At 44.6% G+C, this 17,248-nt stretch overlaps 1 protein-coding gene across 5 annotated transcripts in view; it reads left to right on the top strand.

The window, feature by feature from the left end:
• Window positions 1-17,248, top strand: part of LOC147099964 (A-kinase anchor protein 13-like) — a 482,784-nt gene that overhangs the window by 122,204 nt on the left and 343,332 nt on the right. For all 5 annotated transcript variants that reach the window (XM_085968506.1, XM_085968508.1, XM_085968507.1 and 2 more), the window contains exon 3: window positions 12,406-12,449. In XM_085968506.1, coding sequence (XP_085824632.1) covers window positions 12,417-12,449 — 33 coding nt within the window. In that variant the 5' untranslated portion in view covers window positions 12,406-12,416. The remainder of the gene's footprint in view (window positions 1-12,405; window positions 12,450-17,248) is intronic.

Below are 17,248 nucleotides of genomic sequence, written 5' to 3'. Positions count from 1 at the left end.
TCCTGCTCTTGCTCTGGTCCTGCGCTCTGCTAGGCACTGATTCCACAGCTCTGAAAATGCTTTTTCTACAGAAAATGACATGTCCCACTTCTTGTGTTTAGCATTCATGACCATAGCTGTCATTCATTGCGAACCACAATCATGTTCAAAGATGAAAGAGCCTCACTTGAGTAATCGAAGAGCCCCATATTGGCTACCATTTTGGATGAAGGACTGATGGGTACAAGTGTGTCATAGAAACATAGAAGATAGGAGCAGGAGTAGGCCATTCGGCCCCTCAAGTCTGCTCCGCCATTCAATGAGATCATGGCTGATCATCCAAATTCAGTACCCTGTCCCTGCCTTCTCCCCATATCCCTTGATCCCTTTAGCCTTAAGAAATATATCCAACTCCTTCTTGAATATATTGAATGACTTGGCCTCAACTGCCTTCTGTGGTAGAGAATTCCACAGGTTCACCATTCTCTGGGTGAAGAAATTCCTCCTCATCTCTGTCCTAAATGGCTTACCCCTTATCTTTAGTCTGTGACCCCTGGTTCTGGACTCCCCGGCCATCGGGAACATCCTTCCTGCATCTAGTCTGTCTGGTCTTGTTAGAATTTTATAAGTTTCAGTGAGGTCCCCTCTCATTCTTCTAAACTCCAGCGAGTATAAGCCCAATCGACCCAATCTCTCTTCATACGTCATTCCTGCCATCCCAGGTATCAGTCTGGTGAATCTTTGCTGCACTCCCTCCATGGCAAGAACATCCTTCCTCAGATAAGGCGACCAAAACTGCATTGATGGTGATGGGACCAATTTGAGGTGATATAATTATGTGCATCACACGAGACGCATATCACACATCATTAAATTGCATTGACTTAGGGGCTACTCCTCTCCCTGGCCACTGTCTGAGGCTGAACCAGACCGCTCGTAACCTTGGCTTCGTATTTGATTCTGAGATGAGGTTCCAACCACGTCTCCGTCCCATCACCAAGACCACCTACTTCCACCTCCGTAACATCACCCGGCTCCATCCCTGCCTGAGCTTATCTGCTGCTGAAACCTTCATCCATTATTACGTCTAGTCTTGACTATTCCAACGCTCTCCTGGACGGCCTCCCATCTTCCACCCTCCATAAACTTGAGCTCAACCGAAACACTGCTGTCCGTATCCTAACTCGCACCAGGTCCTGTTCACCCATCGCCCCTGTTGCTCACATTAGCTCCCAGTCTGACAAAGCCTCAGTTTTAAAATTCTCATCCTTGTTTTCAAATCCCTCCATGGCCTCGCCCCATCCTATCTCTGTAACCTTCTCCAGCCCTACAACCCTCCGAGATCTCTGCGCTTCTCCAATTCTGGCCTCTTGCGCATCTCGATTTTAACCGCTCCACCATTGGTGGCCGTGCCTTTATCTGCCATGGCCCTAAGCTCTGGAATTCACTCCCGAAATCTCTCTGCCTCTCTATCTCTCTCTCTCATCCTTAAAACCTGTCTCTTTGACCAAGCTTTTGGTCACCTGTCCTAATATCTCCTTCAGTAGCATAGTGTCAAATTTTGTTTGATAATCGCTCCTGTGAAGCTCCTTGAGACATTTTACTACGTTAAAGGTGCTATATAAATGCAAGTTGTTGTTGTACTCTTATCAAAATCAGTAAATGCCTGGCACGAGGGCTAGTGTGCCTTTAAACACATTCTACCTACATGTGCTGATTTCATAGGTTTGAAAATGAATAGTCTGATATGACACAAATCAATATTACATGTTCCTCCTCATTAACGATTTAAAAAAAAATTGTTTCCAAATTTACACTAGTCCAGTCACTATCTTAAATAATGTACTAAATGTACTGTATCCGTTTATGATTATTATACAGACCTTTATGGGTGTGTTACTGTGTGTGACATGGTCAGCACTGGGGATAAATTGGGTCAAAATTCCAATATTCTGCTGAGTTAGCTGGACTTATCCAGGGCTACAGTAGGGTCACAGCATGTGGCCTCGGCCCTGGGGTAGGGAGGGGACAATAATAGGTGTGGGTTCCTTATCCTGGTCTCTATCCAGTGCTTGGAAGAGCGGCCACTTGAGCGTGATACATAGAAACATAGAAGATAGGAGCAGGAGTAGGTCATTCGGCCCCTTGAGCCTGTTCGAGCATGAGATCATGGCTGATCATCGAAATTCAGTACCCTGTCCCTGCTTTTTCCCCATATCCCTTGATCCCTTTAGCCTTAAGAAATATATCTAACTCCTTCTTGAATATATTTAATGAATTGGCCTCTACTGCCCAGGTTCACCACTCTCTGGGTGAAGAAATTCCTCCTCATCTCTGTCCTAAATGGCTTACCCCTTATCTTTAGACTGTGACCCCTGGTTCTGGACTCCCCCGCCATCAGGAACATCCTTCCTGCATCTAGTCTGTCTAGTCCTGTTAGAATTTTATAAGTTTCAATGAGATCCCCTCTCATTCTTCTAAACTCCAGCGAGTATAAGCCCAATCGACACAATCTCTCCTCATACGTCATTCCTGCCATCCCAGGTATCAGTCTGGTTAATCTTCGTTGCACTCCCTTCTTAAAGGGGAGGGGCCTAGCACAGTGCGACCCGGGGCCCAGCTGGGCCACCAGGGATCGGAGTGCCTGCAAAAGAGCCCGGCACTCGAGAAGTGCCGGGCTCACGGAGCGCAGCCGGCACCCCCGCGGGGGGGCTGCACAGGAGGCCGGGGACGGCAACGGGGGCAGGTGCTGGCAGGCGGCCTGCAACAAAAATTGCCGCCCGGCACCTCCCCTTTAATTTGCACCGCCCAAGCTGCAGGTAGGCCCTCTTGACCCTGTCGGGCATGGCGTCCAGCGGTAAATCGGGGGCACTAACGAAGATCGCGGCTGGGGTGTGAGTGGGGTGCTGCACACGCCAATGACGTCATCGCCGGAAGCGCAGCGCCGCGGGGAGCTAAAGATTACCGCCACCGCTAACCTCCCACTGAATTTCACGGGAGGCGTTGGCGGCGCCGCGCCTGGGCGCTAGTTGCTTTGTGCCCCGTAAGTGCCAGGGCGCTAATGGGAGGCGCAAATCAACCGAATTTCCCCCCCATAGAATTTTACAGCACAGAAGGCGACCATTCAGCCCTTTGCATTTGTGCTAGCTTTCTGAAAGAGTTAATTCACTTAGTTCCATTGCCCTGCCTTTTTCTTGTACCTTTTTAAACCTTATTTTTGCAAATATTGATCCACTTCGCTTTTACTAGCTAATAAGGATTCTGCTCCCACCATTGTTACTGGCAGGGCATTGTATTCCCTAACAACCCTCTGCATTTATACATAACTAAAATTCTCTCGAACTCTTCCTTTGTTATTGCGGTGGTGATCTTATTTATGTCACTGAGTAATCAACTCACTGACCAGTAGAAGTAATTATTCTCTATTTATCAGCACCAACGTTCCCTTTAAGCCGCGCGGCGCTCTTGAGCTCCCGCGCAGCCGGTGAGCCGAGTTTTAAATTGGGGGAAAAAAACACGCATGCACGGAATTTTGAATGCCACGTTAAAGGGACTGCGCGGCCCAACAAAAATTTGCAGGGAACTTTGATCATAATTTGTCATAATTTTTAACACCTCTATCATATCTCCTCTTAATCTTCTATGTTCTGATGAAAAGATCCCAAGTTTCTTTGATCTCTCTACATAACTAAAGCATTAAAATCTCTGGTATCATGGTGGATCTGTTCCACACCCACTCCGTGGCCTTGGAACCCCCCCCTAAAGTCGGGTACCCAAAAGTGGACACGATATAATCAGCTTGTTGTGACTAAGAGCGCGCTCAATTTTCTCAAAGGTCTGTGCACTGGCTTGTGGACACAGTAATTTTGTAACCTGCCATTCACCTGTAGGGACCATTCTAGCTGGTTAGCAATCTGCAGATGCCAGGTGTAACCAACTCTTCAATATCAACTCTGTTGCATCTGGTTTTCCTGTAAACCAAGTTTGCCCCTTAGAATTTGACAGCAAAACTGGCCATTGAGTGGTACGAGGCCCATCAATCCCGAGGCAAAGTGTGAATGAGTTCTAATATTCAGGCCTGACGCACTTTCTTTCAAGAATCCTAAAAGTCCTCTTGTGTACTATACAGCTGTTCAGAAAGTTCCTGCTGACGTACTTTCTGCTCCTCACTTGTTAATTTTTGAATGGTGTCTCCTGGTATGTCGGCCCTAAGCCACAGCTAACAGTTTGCTTGGATCAACTTTCCCTTCATGACCTTGAACACTTGAGTTGGATCTCCTGTTTTTCAAACAAAACTGGCCAGCTTCCTTAACCTTTCCTCATAACTTAAATTCTTGATGCCTGGAATCATCATCTTGCTTGACTCTCAACCCTCTCGAGGGTAATAATATCTTTTCTGTTACCGAGTGAGCAGTACTGCAAAAAAATATATATACAGGAAACTTTCTGGTATCCGGCACGGACGGGACCGATGTGTTGCCAGTTCATCAACAATTCCGGATAACCGAATGCTATAGTAAAAGATACGGAGCTCAGAGCTCCGTATAAAGCAACAAACCACACAGCTTCAAAACAATCGGCACAAGTTGCAAGCGTCTCTGTAGCTTAGCAACAGCTTCAGCTACACCCTTGCACAGCAACAAATGGAGTAAAAAAAGTAATAAAAGTTACCGGAACCGACTCCTGAATTTTGCCGGTGGATAGAGCGTTCCGGTTGTTTAGGAGCCGGTTAATCGAAAGTTTCCTGTATTCGGCTCTGTCTCTGCTTATTATGGCACTACTTTCCCACCCTGTTTGCAGCTGATTTGCTTTTACAGCTTTATAATTAGGATTTAGCTGGTGGGTTGTCAATGCATCTTTCCCATCCTTGGTTTACTTTGGCTTGGTGTCCATTGTCTTTGGTACCCGCTCATCCATACTTTTGTTACCTCTAGACCTGACTATTCCAGTGCACTCCTGGCCGGCCTCCCACGTTGTCCCCAATGTAAACTTGAGGTCATCCAAAACTCGGCTGCCTGTGCCCTAACTCGCATTAAGTCCCGTTCACCCCTGTGCTCGCTGACCTACATTGGCTCCCGGTTAACGCCTCGATTTTAAAATTCTCATCCTTGTTTTGAAATCCCTCCCTATCTCTCTAACCTCTTCCAGCCCCACAACCCCTCCCCGAGATACCTGCGCTCCTCTAATTCTGGCCTCTTGAACATCCCTGATTTTAATCGCTCAACAATTGGTGGCTGTGCCTTCAGCTGCCTAGGCCCTAACCTCTGGAATTCCCTCCCTAAACTGCTGTTTCCTCCTTTTTAAGACGCACCTTAAAACCTACCTCTTTGACCAAGCTTTAGGTCATCTGCCCTAATTTCTTCTTATGTGGCTCGGTGTCAAATTGTGTTTTATAACACTCCCGTGAATCGCCTTGGGACGTTTTACTACGTTAAAGGCGCGATATAAATACGTGTTGTTGTTGTTGTTTTGGCCCTTCCCCCCCCCCCTTTTCTCTCTCCCACATGGCAGCTGTCTCCCATTCTGCCAGCGCATTTCACACCTAATCTAGAGCCGTCTTTTGTCTCCACTAGTCCTATCACCATCTCGTCTGGTTTTGAATACCTCTTAATGTCTCTTCACTTCTCTTTTGTTCTTTCATCCCCATTTCCCAGCCCCCGAACTGGCCTTTTAATCTGTTTCATTTCCTGTGTTTTCTCAGTCCTGACGAAGGGTTTTGACCTGAAACGTTGACTCTATTTTCTCTCCACGGATGTTACCTGGCCTGCTGAGTTTTTCCAGCATTTTCTGTTGTTATTTCGGATTTCCAGCATCCGCAGTATTTTGTTATCGTCGTTGTTGTTGTTTGGAATATTGATCGCTGAAGATACAGTACCGACCATGGGGCTGCAATCCTGTGCAGTGTGGGACATTAGTTTGTGGAGACCAGAAGAGTCCACAGATTATAAGGAGGTTGTGTTGCCCTTCTGGAGTTCTGGTTAACCTGTGCTGTTTACTGGTTTGGCTGAAAACTGGCAGAATTCCTATGCTGTTGCCAGGCTTTGAGTGTTAGCTGTGCAAAGAGTAAGTTTGCAGGTTTTCAATTTGGGGGGGTCCCTGCCTTCTAGAAGGTCTACGTGGGGACCCAGGGGATCCCCAAGTTATCAGACTTCTGTTTCTTTCTGTATTTGTTGCGTTACTAACATGCCATTTCAGTTTTTCTAAAGTTTTCTATAAAATGTCAGTACTGTTTTCCTTTCACACTATCTTATGGAAGATATGACTGGAGGTCCCTGGGACTGTACCTCACACAGGGGGAAAAACTTGGAAATCCACTGGTGTGTAGAAGATAAGGCAAGCACTGTAGCCCATTGGTTACTGAAAGCAATTTGTTACAGTATTACATAGAAACATAGAAGATAGGAGCAGGAGTCGGCCATTCGGCCCCTCGAGCCTGCTCCGCCATTCAATGAGATCATGGCTGATCATCCAAATTCAGTACCCTGTCCCTGCTTTCTCCCCATATCCCTTGATCCCTTTAGCCTTAAGAAATATATCTAACTCCTTCTTGAATATATTTAATGAATTGGCCTCTACTGCCTTCTGTGGTAGAGAATTCCACAGGTTACATAGAATGTTACAGCACAGGAACAAGCCATTTGGCCCAACAGGTTTATGCTGGTGTTTACGTTCCACACCAGCCTCCTAGAAATACAGAAACATAGAAAACTGGGAGCAAGGAATAGGCCATTCGGCCCTTCGAGCCTGCTCTGCCATTCAATATGATCATGGTTGATCCTCTATCTCAATACCATATTTCCGCTATCTCCCCATACCCCTTGATGCCTTTTGTGTCTCAGAATCTATCTATCTCCTTCTTAAATATATTCAGTGACTTGGCCTCAACTGCCTTCTGTGGTAGAGAATTCCACAGGTTCACCACCCTCTGGGTGAAGACGTTTCTCCTCATCTCAGTCCTAAATGTCCTACCCTGTATCCTGAGACTGACCCCTCGTTCTAGACCCCCCCCAGCCAGGGGAAAGATCCTCCCACTTTACTCCATTTCACCCTATCAACATCTCCCTCATGTACTCGCCTAGCTTCATCGTAAAGGCGTCTGTGCTATTCGCCTCAACCACTCCATGTGGTAGCGAGTTCCACATTCTCGCCACCCCCACACACCATATTCAATCTTCATGCATCGCAAATTCTCTGCCAATATCGTCTGGAAAATGTAAACTGAAATTTTACTGGAGAATGTTTAAGAAATCCCGTCTCCTATTTGCAGTTGTTTCTGAAGATATTCTGGTGAGCTGATCATATTTTGAAGGGTTGAGGTTGACTAAGAGTTTGTTTTTATCGGAACTGTTGCACAATAGTTATTGCTGCGGTCTGTTACCTGTGTTATGTCGGCACTGAACCCAATAGACAATCTAATCTAAAATCTATGAGGCAATGGTGTTTTGACATTTCCCGATGTATAGATTACAGCCCCTTACAATGGATCGATTTGTGGATCAACAGAATGGTAAACCTGGGCCACAAAGATTACATATGAAGCAGGCCCCTTGACCCCGTCTAGCCATAGAGACCTACGATCCCCAGTTGTGGCATCTCGCTGCTTAGAGATCTGAGATTAGAGTTTTTGGTTCCACAGCCCTCACCAGAATTTTATTCCCGATCTTGCATATGATGAAGTGCTGTCTGACATCAGTCCTGAACTTCACATTTAATTCAAAAACTCAAGAAAATGGAATTTAAAAAAAGGCACAGATTGTAGGTGAGAATAAGCAATCTTGTCACATTTCATTTTCTCTAGTCTCCCATCCCTCCTTCCCTTCTTTCCCTACCCTTGTCTCCTATTATAGCGAGTGTGGTTATTCATAATAGAACAGCCCTTATCTTGAACTTACTTAAAGTGCATTCTAAGTCCAGACGGACTAAAATTTAAAATTATTCCTTTTTTTATTCAAAGTAATTTTATGTTTTAGCTGCTCGGCCTTTGCCTCCTAGAGTCATAGATTCATTCATAGTTATACAGCACAGAAAGAGGCCCTTCAGCCCCTCGTGTCCGCGCCGACCATCAAGCCGTCTATTCTAATCCCATTTTCCAGCACTTGGTCCGTAGCCTTGTATGCTATGGTGTTTCAAGTGCTCATTTAAATGCTTCTTGAATATTGTGAGGGTTCCTGCCTCTACCACCCTTTCAGGCAGTGAGTTCCAGATTCCAACCACCCTCTGGGTGGAAAAAGTTTTTCCTCAAATCCCCTCTAAACCTCCTGCCCCTTACCTTGAAACTATGCCCTCTGGTTATTGACCCCTCTACTAAGGGGAAAAGTCCCTTTCTACCCTATCTATGCCCCTCATAATTTTGTATACCTCAATCAGGTCCCCCCTCAGCCTTCTCTGCTCTAAGGAAAACAACCCCAGCCTGTCCAGTCTCTCTTCATAGCTGAAGCGCTCCAGCCCAGGTAACATCCTGGTGAATCTCCTCTGCACCCTCTCCAATGCAATCACATCTTTCCTATAGTGTGGCGACCAGAACTGCACACAGTATTCCAGCTGTGGCCTAACTAGCATTTTGTACAGCTCCATCATAACCACCCTGCTCTTATATTCTATGCCTCGGCTAATGAAGGCAAGTATCCCATATGCCTTCTTAACCACCTTATCTACCTATCCTGCTGCCTTCAGGGATCTATGTACATGCACACCAAGGTTCCTCTGTCCTTCCTAGGGTCCTACCATTCATCGTGTATTCCATTGCCTTGTTAGTTCTTCCAAAATGCATCACCTCACACTTTTCAGGGTTAAATTCCATTTGCCACTGTTCTGCCCATCTAACCAACCCGTCTATATCGTCCTGTAGCCTGAGGCTTCCCTCCTCGCTATTTACCACTCTACCAATTTTCGTGTCATCTGCGAACTTACTGATCATACCTCCTACATTCATATCTAAATCATTAATGTACACTACAAACAGCAAAGGACCCAGCACCAATCCCTGCGGTACACCACTGGACACAGGCTTCCAGTCACAAAAACAACCTTCGACCATCACCCTCTGCCTCCTGCCACTAAGCCAATTTTGGATCCAATATGCCAAATTGCCCTGGATCCCATGGGCTCTTACCTTCTTGACCAGTCTCCCACGTGGGACTTTGTCAAAAGCCTTACTGAAGTCCATGTAGACTACATCAACTGCACTACCCTCATCCACGCACCTAGTCACCCCCCTCGCAAAATTCAATCAAATTGGTTAGACATAATCTCCCCTGACAAAGCCATGCTGACTGTCCTTGATTAATCCTTGCCTCTCCAAGTGGAGACTAATTCTGTCCCTCAGAATTTTTTCCAATAATTTCTCTACCACTGATGTTAGGCTCACTGGCCTGTAATTCCCTGGTTTATCCCTACTACCCTTCTTGAATAATGGTACTACGTTAGCTGGCTTTTGCCATCTAGATCTTACCAGTTGCTTAACTGATAAGTTGGCCAGCTTGGCACAGTTGGGTCTGCATGCAAGCCCCATGCATAATGTGGGCTGACACTTTAGTGTCATACTGAGGGAGTGCTGCATTTCAGATGAAACGTTAATTCAAGGCCCCCGTCTGTCGGCTCAGATGGCCATGAGATCGCGCGGCACTCCCATTGATCCATTAATCTCCACCTGACCACCAAACAGGCAGAGACAGGGCCTTGGTTTAACATCTCACCTGAAGCAAGAGCCCTCCAGCAATGTAGCATTCCTTGAGTACCGCACTGAAGTTTTAGCCTAGATTATGTGCTTGAATCCATAATCTGCTGACTCGCAGCTTAAGAGTATTACCAACTGAGCCAAACTAATCCTTCCAATGAGAGGGAACATCATTCTAGTGGAACAGGGGCATAACATTTTCGAGGAGCCGGAACGTGCATGGGCCCATGCCTAAGCCTTGTTTATTGATGAATTTCCACCTCACCCAGCGTCTCAACATACCGCTTTCCTCGAAGCATTGAATTATGTCTTGAGCACATTTACCCGCCTCAGTTTGTTCTAATGTAATGTATTCCACGGGTCTATTACCCAATGGGGTATTTTTTTAAATGCCTTGGCCATAATAAAATTGCTGTTGCGACATACCACTAATGAATTGATCTTTTTGAAATGATGTCGCACGATCCATTTCTCATTGTCGCAAGGCGGCAATGAATTGGCGCAACAAAGTTCTCTCATCTTTCAGTGGCTGCCATTTTGTGTGTGTGACTGGTGCCTAAATGTGACCCGATGCACTTGGAAAATAACTCTCTGCTCCTTTTGTTTGCAGTAAACTTTAAAAAAGGAAGGAAAAATCTAATTGATATAGTTTGACAATACTCTTTCTGGTCATGGGCAGATTATGAAACACAAGTGTCACACTGTTGTATTTTTTTTTTAAAAGCAAAGTCATTATGAAATCTGGAATAAGAACAGAAGTAAAAGTCAAGAATGTTGAAGCTCATCCCTCTCGAACTCCAGCTTGCTTACCCTACTATGCAATTATATTTTGAACCTTTCTAGTGCCTTTGATTCTATTCCCTTGGCTGGTAGGTTATTCCAACCATTAATCACCTTTCCAAGCATTATTTAAAGATCGGTTTTGACTTTACTTTCCCCTAATTTACATGTGTTTTCTTGTCCTTCTGTTCTTGCTTGTCTTGAAGTAATCTCATATCAAGGGCTTAAGGCAAGCTGATATAGGACTGTAATTGACATAGATATGTGCTTCTGCAACAGAGGGAAAGCCCCATATATGAGTCACAAGGCTGTTTTGTCACTTGAGTTCCATCAGTAGCTGACCATTGCACCCAGGGAAGGGAATGGTGCAGTGGCTGATAACAAAACCCTGCTGCTGTTTATTTCATCCAGTTACAATGCAAGCTGCTGTTGGTCAAGGAAGCAATGCTTTGTCGAAGGAGGCTGTGCATATATATGTTTATATTTTCATGGGCAGAGTGAGTAAGACCGGAGGAAATGGGCCAATAGAAATGGGGATGAAGGAGAAAGTGTTCATTCCAACGAGACTGGGCTACAGATTCGGTATTCTGCTCCTCTCTAACCAATTTTCCATTCTCTCCTGAAAGACCTTAACTCTGACTTGGGCTATGGTTTCACCAGGCTCTCTGGCTGCCTCCTCGGATACCTTGTCCAGTGAGTGTCAGCAGGCAATTCGATTGAACTCAGCAGGCTGTAGGCCTGCGACCCCAGGATCATCGCTGAAGTCAACGACAACCCAAGCCTCCTTTGATGATTAGGCTCCTCAAACCCCTTCATCAGCCCTGGCACCCTTCTCAAAACCCAACCTTTTGAGCAAGCTTTCAATCACCCCTCCTAACACTCCCACCATGACTCGCTATTGCTCCTTTATTCTTTTTATTTGATTTATTTTTCCTCGCTACCCCATATACCACAGGCCGATTTGTACATTGAAGGAACTGTATAACTAAGTTGGGGTGGGCGAACGTTACAGCAAATCCTGATCCTTTTATGTGTGGGCACTTGCTTACACCTTCTAACAGAGGTGATTGGACAGTGATCAGAAGTGGGAACCTTGGCCGATTTCCTCTGCTCTCCAAGCCCAGCGATCATTATGACCAATTTTAGCACTGCCTGGGTGAGCTCAGTTAACTCCGCATAAAGCTGGGATTGTACCTGGTACCTTCCAGTCTTGTCTTATGAGGAGAGACTAAGTAGACCAGGCCTATATTCTCTAGAGTTTAGAAGAATGAGAGGTGATCTCATTGAAACATACAAAATTTGTAAGGTGCTTGACAGGGTAGATGCTGGGAGGATGGTTGGGGAATCTAGAACTAGGGGTACAGTCTCGGAATAAGGGTTCGGCCATTTAGGACTGAGATGAGGAATCTCTTTACTCGGAAGGGTTGTGAATCTTTGGAATTTTCTACCCCAGAGAACTGTGGCTTCTCAGTCGTTGAGTATATTCAAGACAGACATTGATAGATTTTTGGACGTTAAGGGAATCAAGGGATATGGAGATCAGGCGGGAAGGTGGAGTTGAGGTAGAAGTTCAGCCATGACCTTATTGAATGGCGGATCAGGCTCGAAGGGCCGAATGGCCGACTCCTGCTCCTATTTCTTATGTATAGTTCAATCCCATGCTATTCAGTGTGTTTGCCAACTGAACTAATCATTTTTGACTTTAACCCTGAAAGCCCCTGTTTGTAGGGTTTAGGGTGTATGGAGCCTGTTCTGTAGGATGTTGGGAAAATCTTGCTGAAAGTCAGCAAGGAACATTTGTGCCTGGAATAATTGATATAAGTAATCGTACTTTCAATATAACAAAGTAATATTAAATTCCTACTTCCGTTTGAAGTGGTGGTTTTATGGCTGAAATATATTACTAAATAACTTTATGGTTTAAAGAGTAACTTTCCATGTATTTATGTTCTCTCTTTTCTTACTTGCAGCATCCTGTGTCATGAAACTTACACCAAATCAAGCTCCATTGTATGTAAGTAATGCTGAACCTGTTTTAAGAATAAATGTACTAAATGTATTTCAGAGCTACGAAGCTATTGATAAGTTCAGTACTGTACTACACAGTCTCCTCTCTACGACTGTCATTCAACTCTTCCTTTACTAGGTAAGCTTTGGGATTTAGAAAATAACTAGGGGTGCATGTGGTTACATTAATATTTTAAAAGAGAGAATCCCTCTGCAAAATCGGCCAGTGCAGTGAGTTTGGGTGCTGCTCTTCCATCTCTGGAACCAGGTTTCAATCTAGGGCCAGACTAAAGGAGTCTCTGTTCAGGGTCTTGAGTAAAATGAGTTTGGGCATTTAAGCAGAGTTTCAAGTGAGCCTAGAGCAGAGCTGCCTCTGATTTGACATTTAAGTTAGCATTCTTAATGAGAAAGACCACCGGAAGACTGGTGTGGGAAAGGGGATGTTGTCATCCTGGTGTTAGAATGGGTGCTCTTCCATGCTTAGTGGAAGAGACATAGTTTCAGGGCACAGTAGAGAAAGGTTTATTGTGCATCTAAACTTTTGATAGAGGTGTTTAAAATCATGAAGGATTTGGATAGAGTAAATAAAGAGAAACTGTTTCCAACGGCGAAAGGGTCGATAACAAGAGGACACAGATTTAAGGTGATTGGCAAAAGAACCAGAGGCGACACGAGGAAAAACTTTTTTACACAAGGGGTGATTTTAAGATTTGGAACGCGCTACCTGATAGGGTGGTGGAAACAGATTCAATAGTAGCCTTCAAAAGGGAATTGGATAAATACTTGAAGGAGAAAAAATTGCAGGGATATGGGGAAAGAGCAGGGGAGTGGGACTAATTGAATTGCTCTTCGAAAGAGCCGACACAGACTCGATGGGCCGAATGGCCTCCTTCTGTGCTGTACTATTCTATGATTCTATAACTTGTGCGTCACCTGGCCTGGGAGTGCTTTACATTGACTCTCGCTGTCTGGAAGGGGAAAGTGTTTAATTTCCACATGCTACCATCCCTCATCTTGAGCACAAAAATTCATGACAACCATTGTCTTTTCCTTCATTACAAGTTCTTTTAAAATAGAAGCTTTAACAAAAGGCGGTGCATTACTCGTTTCCTTCTATGTCTGTTAAAAGGGTTGCCATAGTAAATGGGATACAATTCCATTGGCAAAGAGCTACCTTCTAATGCCTCGTTCAAATGGCCATTACTTTTGCTCATGTGTGTGTCCTGTCAGTGACTGAGTGTCAGCAAACTATCCGGCTATGACCAATGTTACAATCAAGTCAGATCAGCCTTGAACCAGTGTCCATATAGGCAGGAGGGTCATTGCATAGTGGTCAGCAGTGGGAGCCCGAGTTGATTTTTTGCGGGGCCCACGCCTGACCCTTGTCTAGCCCAGTGATGATGTGACTAATTGCAGCATCTCTACCACTGTCCCAGTTACGATCAGTAACTCATCATAGGCCAGGGATTTGGCTAAAACCTTCCTATTCTGTACGGACACCCATTCAATTTTTATGATTTAAGAACATTACTAAAGGGCTGTCCTTTTTCCTCTTCTCTTTTCCCCCCCCACCCTCTCCCAGTTGCGTATCATGTCTGTCCTCTAGAATTGGGATGTTTCATTCACAGGATCCGCAATCACTGAATCCTTGGTGAAAGATCAAAATTGGCTCGCAACCATTGCATGCTGCAGTGAATTACCGGGAAATCTCATCTATTTCATACATACAGATCAGCGTTTTTCCAGTAATCAACTGCAGATTGAATTCCAGAAGACCCGCAATGCATACATTTACATTTTCTCGGCCAACTGTGTTTCTCTATTTGCCTCCCTCCCTAATGTTTGCTATGTTGGACTCGGTGTCATTTGGCAGTTGCTGTGGCCCAGAGGGCCAGCTATCCACTCCAAAGCTCCCTTGTGAATGCACAAAGCTTTCAGCTGTTGAGTCAGCGCGCCAGAAGTTCAGAAGAGCTCCCACTTGCAGTTTTGCATTCACATTCCACAGTATTGATGAAGGCCAAAGGCTGGGTGTGCGTCACCTGCCAATATATTAACTGGCAATACTTCACAGGGACCGACCTTCAGTTTACATTATCATGTGTTGATCAGTGGATTAACTAGTCTAGTGGGGAGATGAGGAGTTCTACTGTCCCAATGGTGCTATGCTGGTACCCAATCAAGTCTGGTTTACTGGTTAGTGATCAAGAACAGCAATTCTGTCTGGATTTCTTCCTCTACTTTAGTCCAGACATGCAGTGGCCAATTGCAGTTCCCTGACTGCAGTGTTTGCCCACCGATCAACTAGCTCCTTCCTGATCTGTGTAGTTTGGTTCCATACTGATGCACTTACCAACTGAGCTCACGGCAGAAATACTCAACAGTATTTGTGGAGGGGAGGGGGGGTTAGCTGTACTTCAATTAGTAGAAAGTTTGAATCCGAGATGCAAACCTTCTCTATAGTCAAGATTTTTCTACGTTGGACATTACTTTTTAAAAAAATATTTAGTCTCTTTGATGGTAATCATTTCCTTCCCGTACAAATATGGAGCCAATTAGGTTCATGTGGCGCATCTGTAACTCATGGGATTCTGCGGCGTGTGCCAGAAGCCAATGGCATACAGTGCATCCTTTTATTTCCCAAGGTTGTGACAACCATGACACAAACAAAGGGGTCCATATACTTGAAGTCAATATAAAAACAAAACGCTGGACGTATTCAACAGATCCAAGAGGCGTCTGAAAAGACAAAAGATAGGTTCGTGTTTCAGGAGGAGAACCTTCGCCTGAGCTCCATTTCCAAAAGTTTCTGTATTTATATTAGACTTTTGCAGCTGGTCTTTTCCCCTCTAAGGGTCAATATTTGGTTCAGGTTTATGATTAACTGGAAAAGCAGCCAGGCTGCATCAGTCTGACTTTTTTCATGTGATTCATAGCTGGTTTAAGTTGAATGAATACCTTGAAATATATTACATTTCTGTAAGGAAATTGAAAAACCCCAAAGTCTCTTATGTATGCAGCATGCAGTCCCATAGCATTCATTCCTTCACAAAGCAATCTTCCCACACAAATGAGAGCTCGTAATAAAACCTCCAAAAATGGCCGAAATCAGTATTTAATAATTTCCAAGTATATATGTGCTTGTATTTGTTTTTTGCTGGCCAATTGATAGGTGTTAGCAAGAAAGGAAAGCTGAGGTTCATTTGGTGCACTGTTACTAGCTTTCTGTCAGGGGTCCCAATTCCAATCCGTGCCTTGCGTGAGTGTCGCCCTCATGAATGCTGCAAGACACACTTCTATAAGCATTTGACCAGGCTTTGTGCCTTGGAAGTTTGCAGAATTGTGTTGTATCTGTATATGTACATCTATACAGTTGCATTTATATAGGGAGTAGGAGGAAAGTCTTTGAAATTGGTGGCAGGATTTCAATTTGCAGAGCCTCTTTGATGCATCTCCCAAGTAATTTAGCACACAACTTGCCACATTAATTTGAGGCTGGTATTTGGCTTTGAAAACAAGCGTGCAACAAATTGCTCTTGTATTTAGAAGAGATGAGATGTGCGGGGCGGAGGGGGGGGAACGTGAGAGTCGCACACAATGTTGAGAACTTCGAGTGAGTGAGTTTCTGGAGAAAGTTTGATTGTTTATCAAAATCTAAGCAAAGTGGGAGAATTGCATTTTGAATGTATAACTATTTAGATTAGCAGATCGCCCAGCGCACAGAGTCGTCCTGTGCTAGAATTTGGAGCGGCGGGATCCATAATTCCACTGCTGGTTTTTTTTTTTCACAACTCAAGTGGACCCAATATTAAAATGATACACTCTCGCCACTACACTTAACTCAAATCATAGTGATAGCCCTAGGCATCAGTGTCTTTGGGATAACAACAGAAAATGCTGGAAAAACTCAGCAGGTCAGGCAACATCCGTGGAGAGAAATTTGAGTTGACGTTTCGGGTTGGACCCTTCTTCAAAACTGGAAAGAAAAGAAACTAGATCGGAGGCAGGGCTGCGATTGGACAAAAGAATAAAAGAAACAAAAGAAGTAAAAGAGATTAGAAGCTAGACGAGATGGTAATAGGCTGGGATTAGGTGTAAAGTGTACTGGCAGGGCAAAAGATAGCTGCCAGGTGTGAGAGAGAAACAAAAGGAAAGGGGGGGGGGGGAAAGGAGTGGAACAATTACAAGAGAAAATGAAATGGGGGCCGAGCTTATGATCTGAAATTGTTGAACTCGATATTGAGTCCGGAAGGCTGCAGACTGCCTAATCGGAAGATGAGGTGCTGTTCCTCGAGTTTACGTTGAGCTTCCGTGGAACAATACAAGAGGCCAAGGACGGTGAGGTCCGAGTGGGAATGGAGCGGTGAATTAAAATGACAGGCGACCGGAAGCTCGGGGTCACCCTCTCAAATTTCTCTCCACGGATGTTGCCTGACCTGAGTTTTTCCAGCATTTTCTGTTGTTATTTCGGATTTCCAACATCTGCAGTATTTTGCTATCGTACTAGTGTCTTTGGGATAGTTCTTCTCTAAGTTGTGGAGCAGTTGGAAGTAAATTGAGTTGAAAGCACAGTAGCTTAAAAACCATTCACCAAAGATTTTCAAAGAAACCCCTGGGTAGACAGCCTTGAACATTTAAGTGAAACCAGTAATCTTTCTGTCCACAAACTTTCACTACTTGTTGTCATGAATTTTGGCCACACTTTTATGTTGACTTATTATTGTAAATTGATATGTCAACATTTCCTAATGAATTTTGCTATGTTAACTTTGTAATATAGTTGCAGGCTGTGGCCATTGGCTGGCTGTG

The sequence above is a fragment of the Somniosus microcephalus genome, chromosome 27 (genome assembly GCF_052327205.1).
Source record: "Somniosus microcephalus isolate GS21.2 chromosome 27, FLI_Smic_1.0, whole genome shotgun sequence".
NCBI lineage: Eukaryota > Metazoa > Chordata > Chondrichthyes > Squaliformes > Somniosidae > Somniosus > Somniosus microcephalus.
The sequence above is the reverse complement of the archived record's forward strand: the minus strand, read 5'-3'. Positions and strand labels throughout refer to the sequence as shown.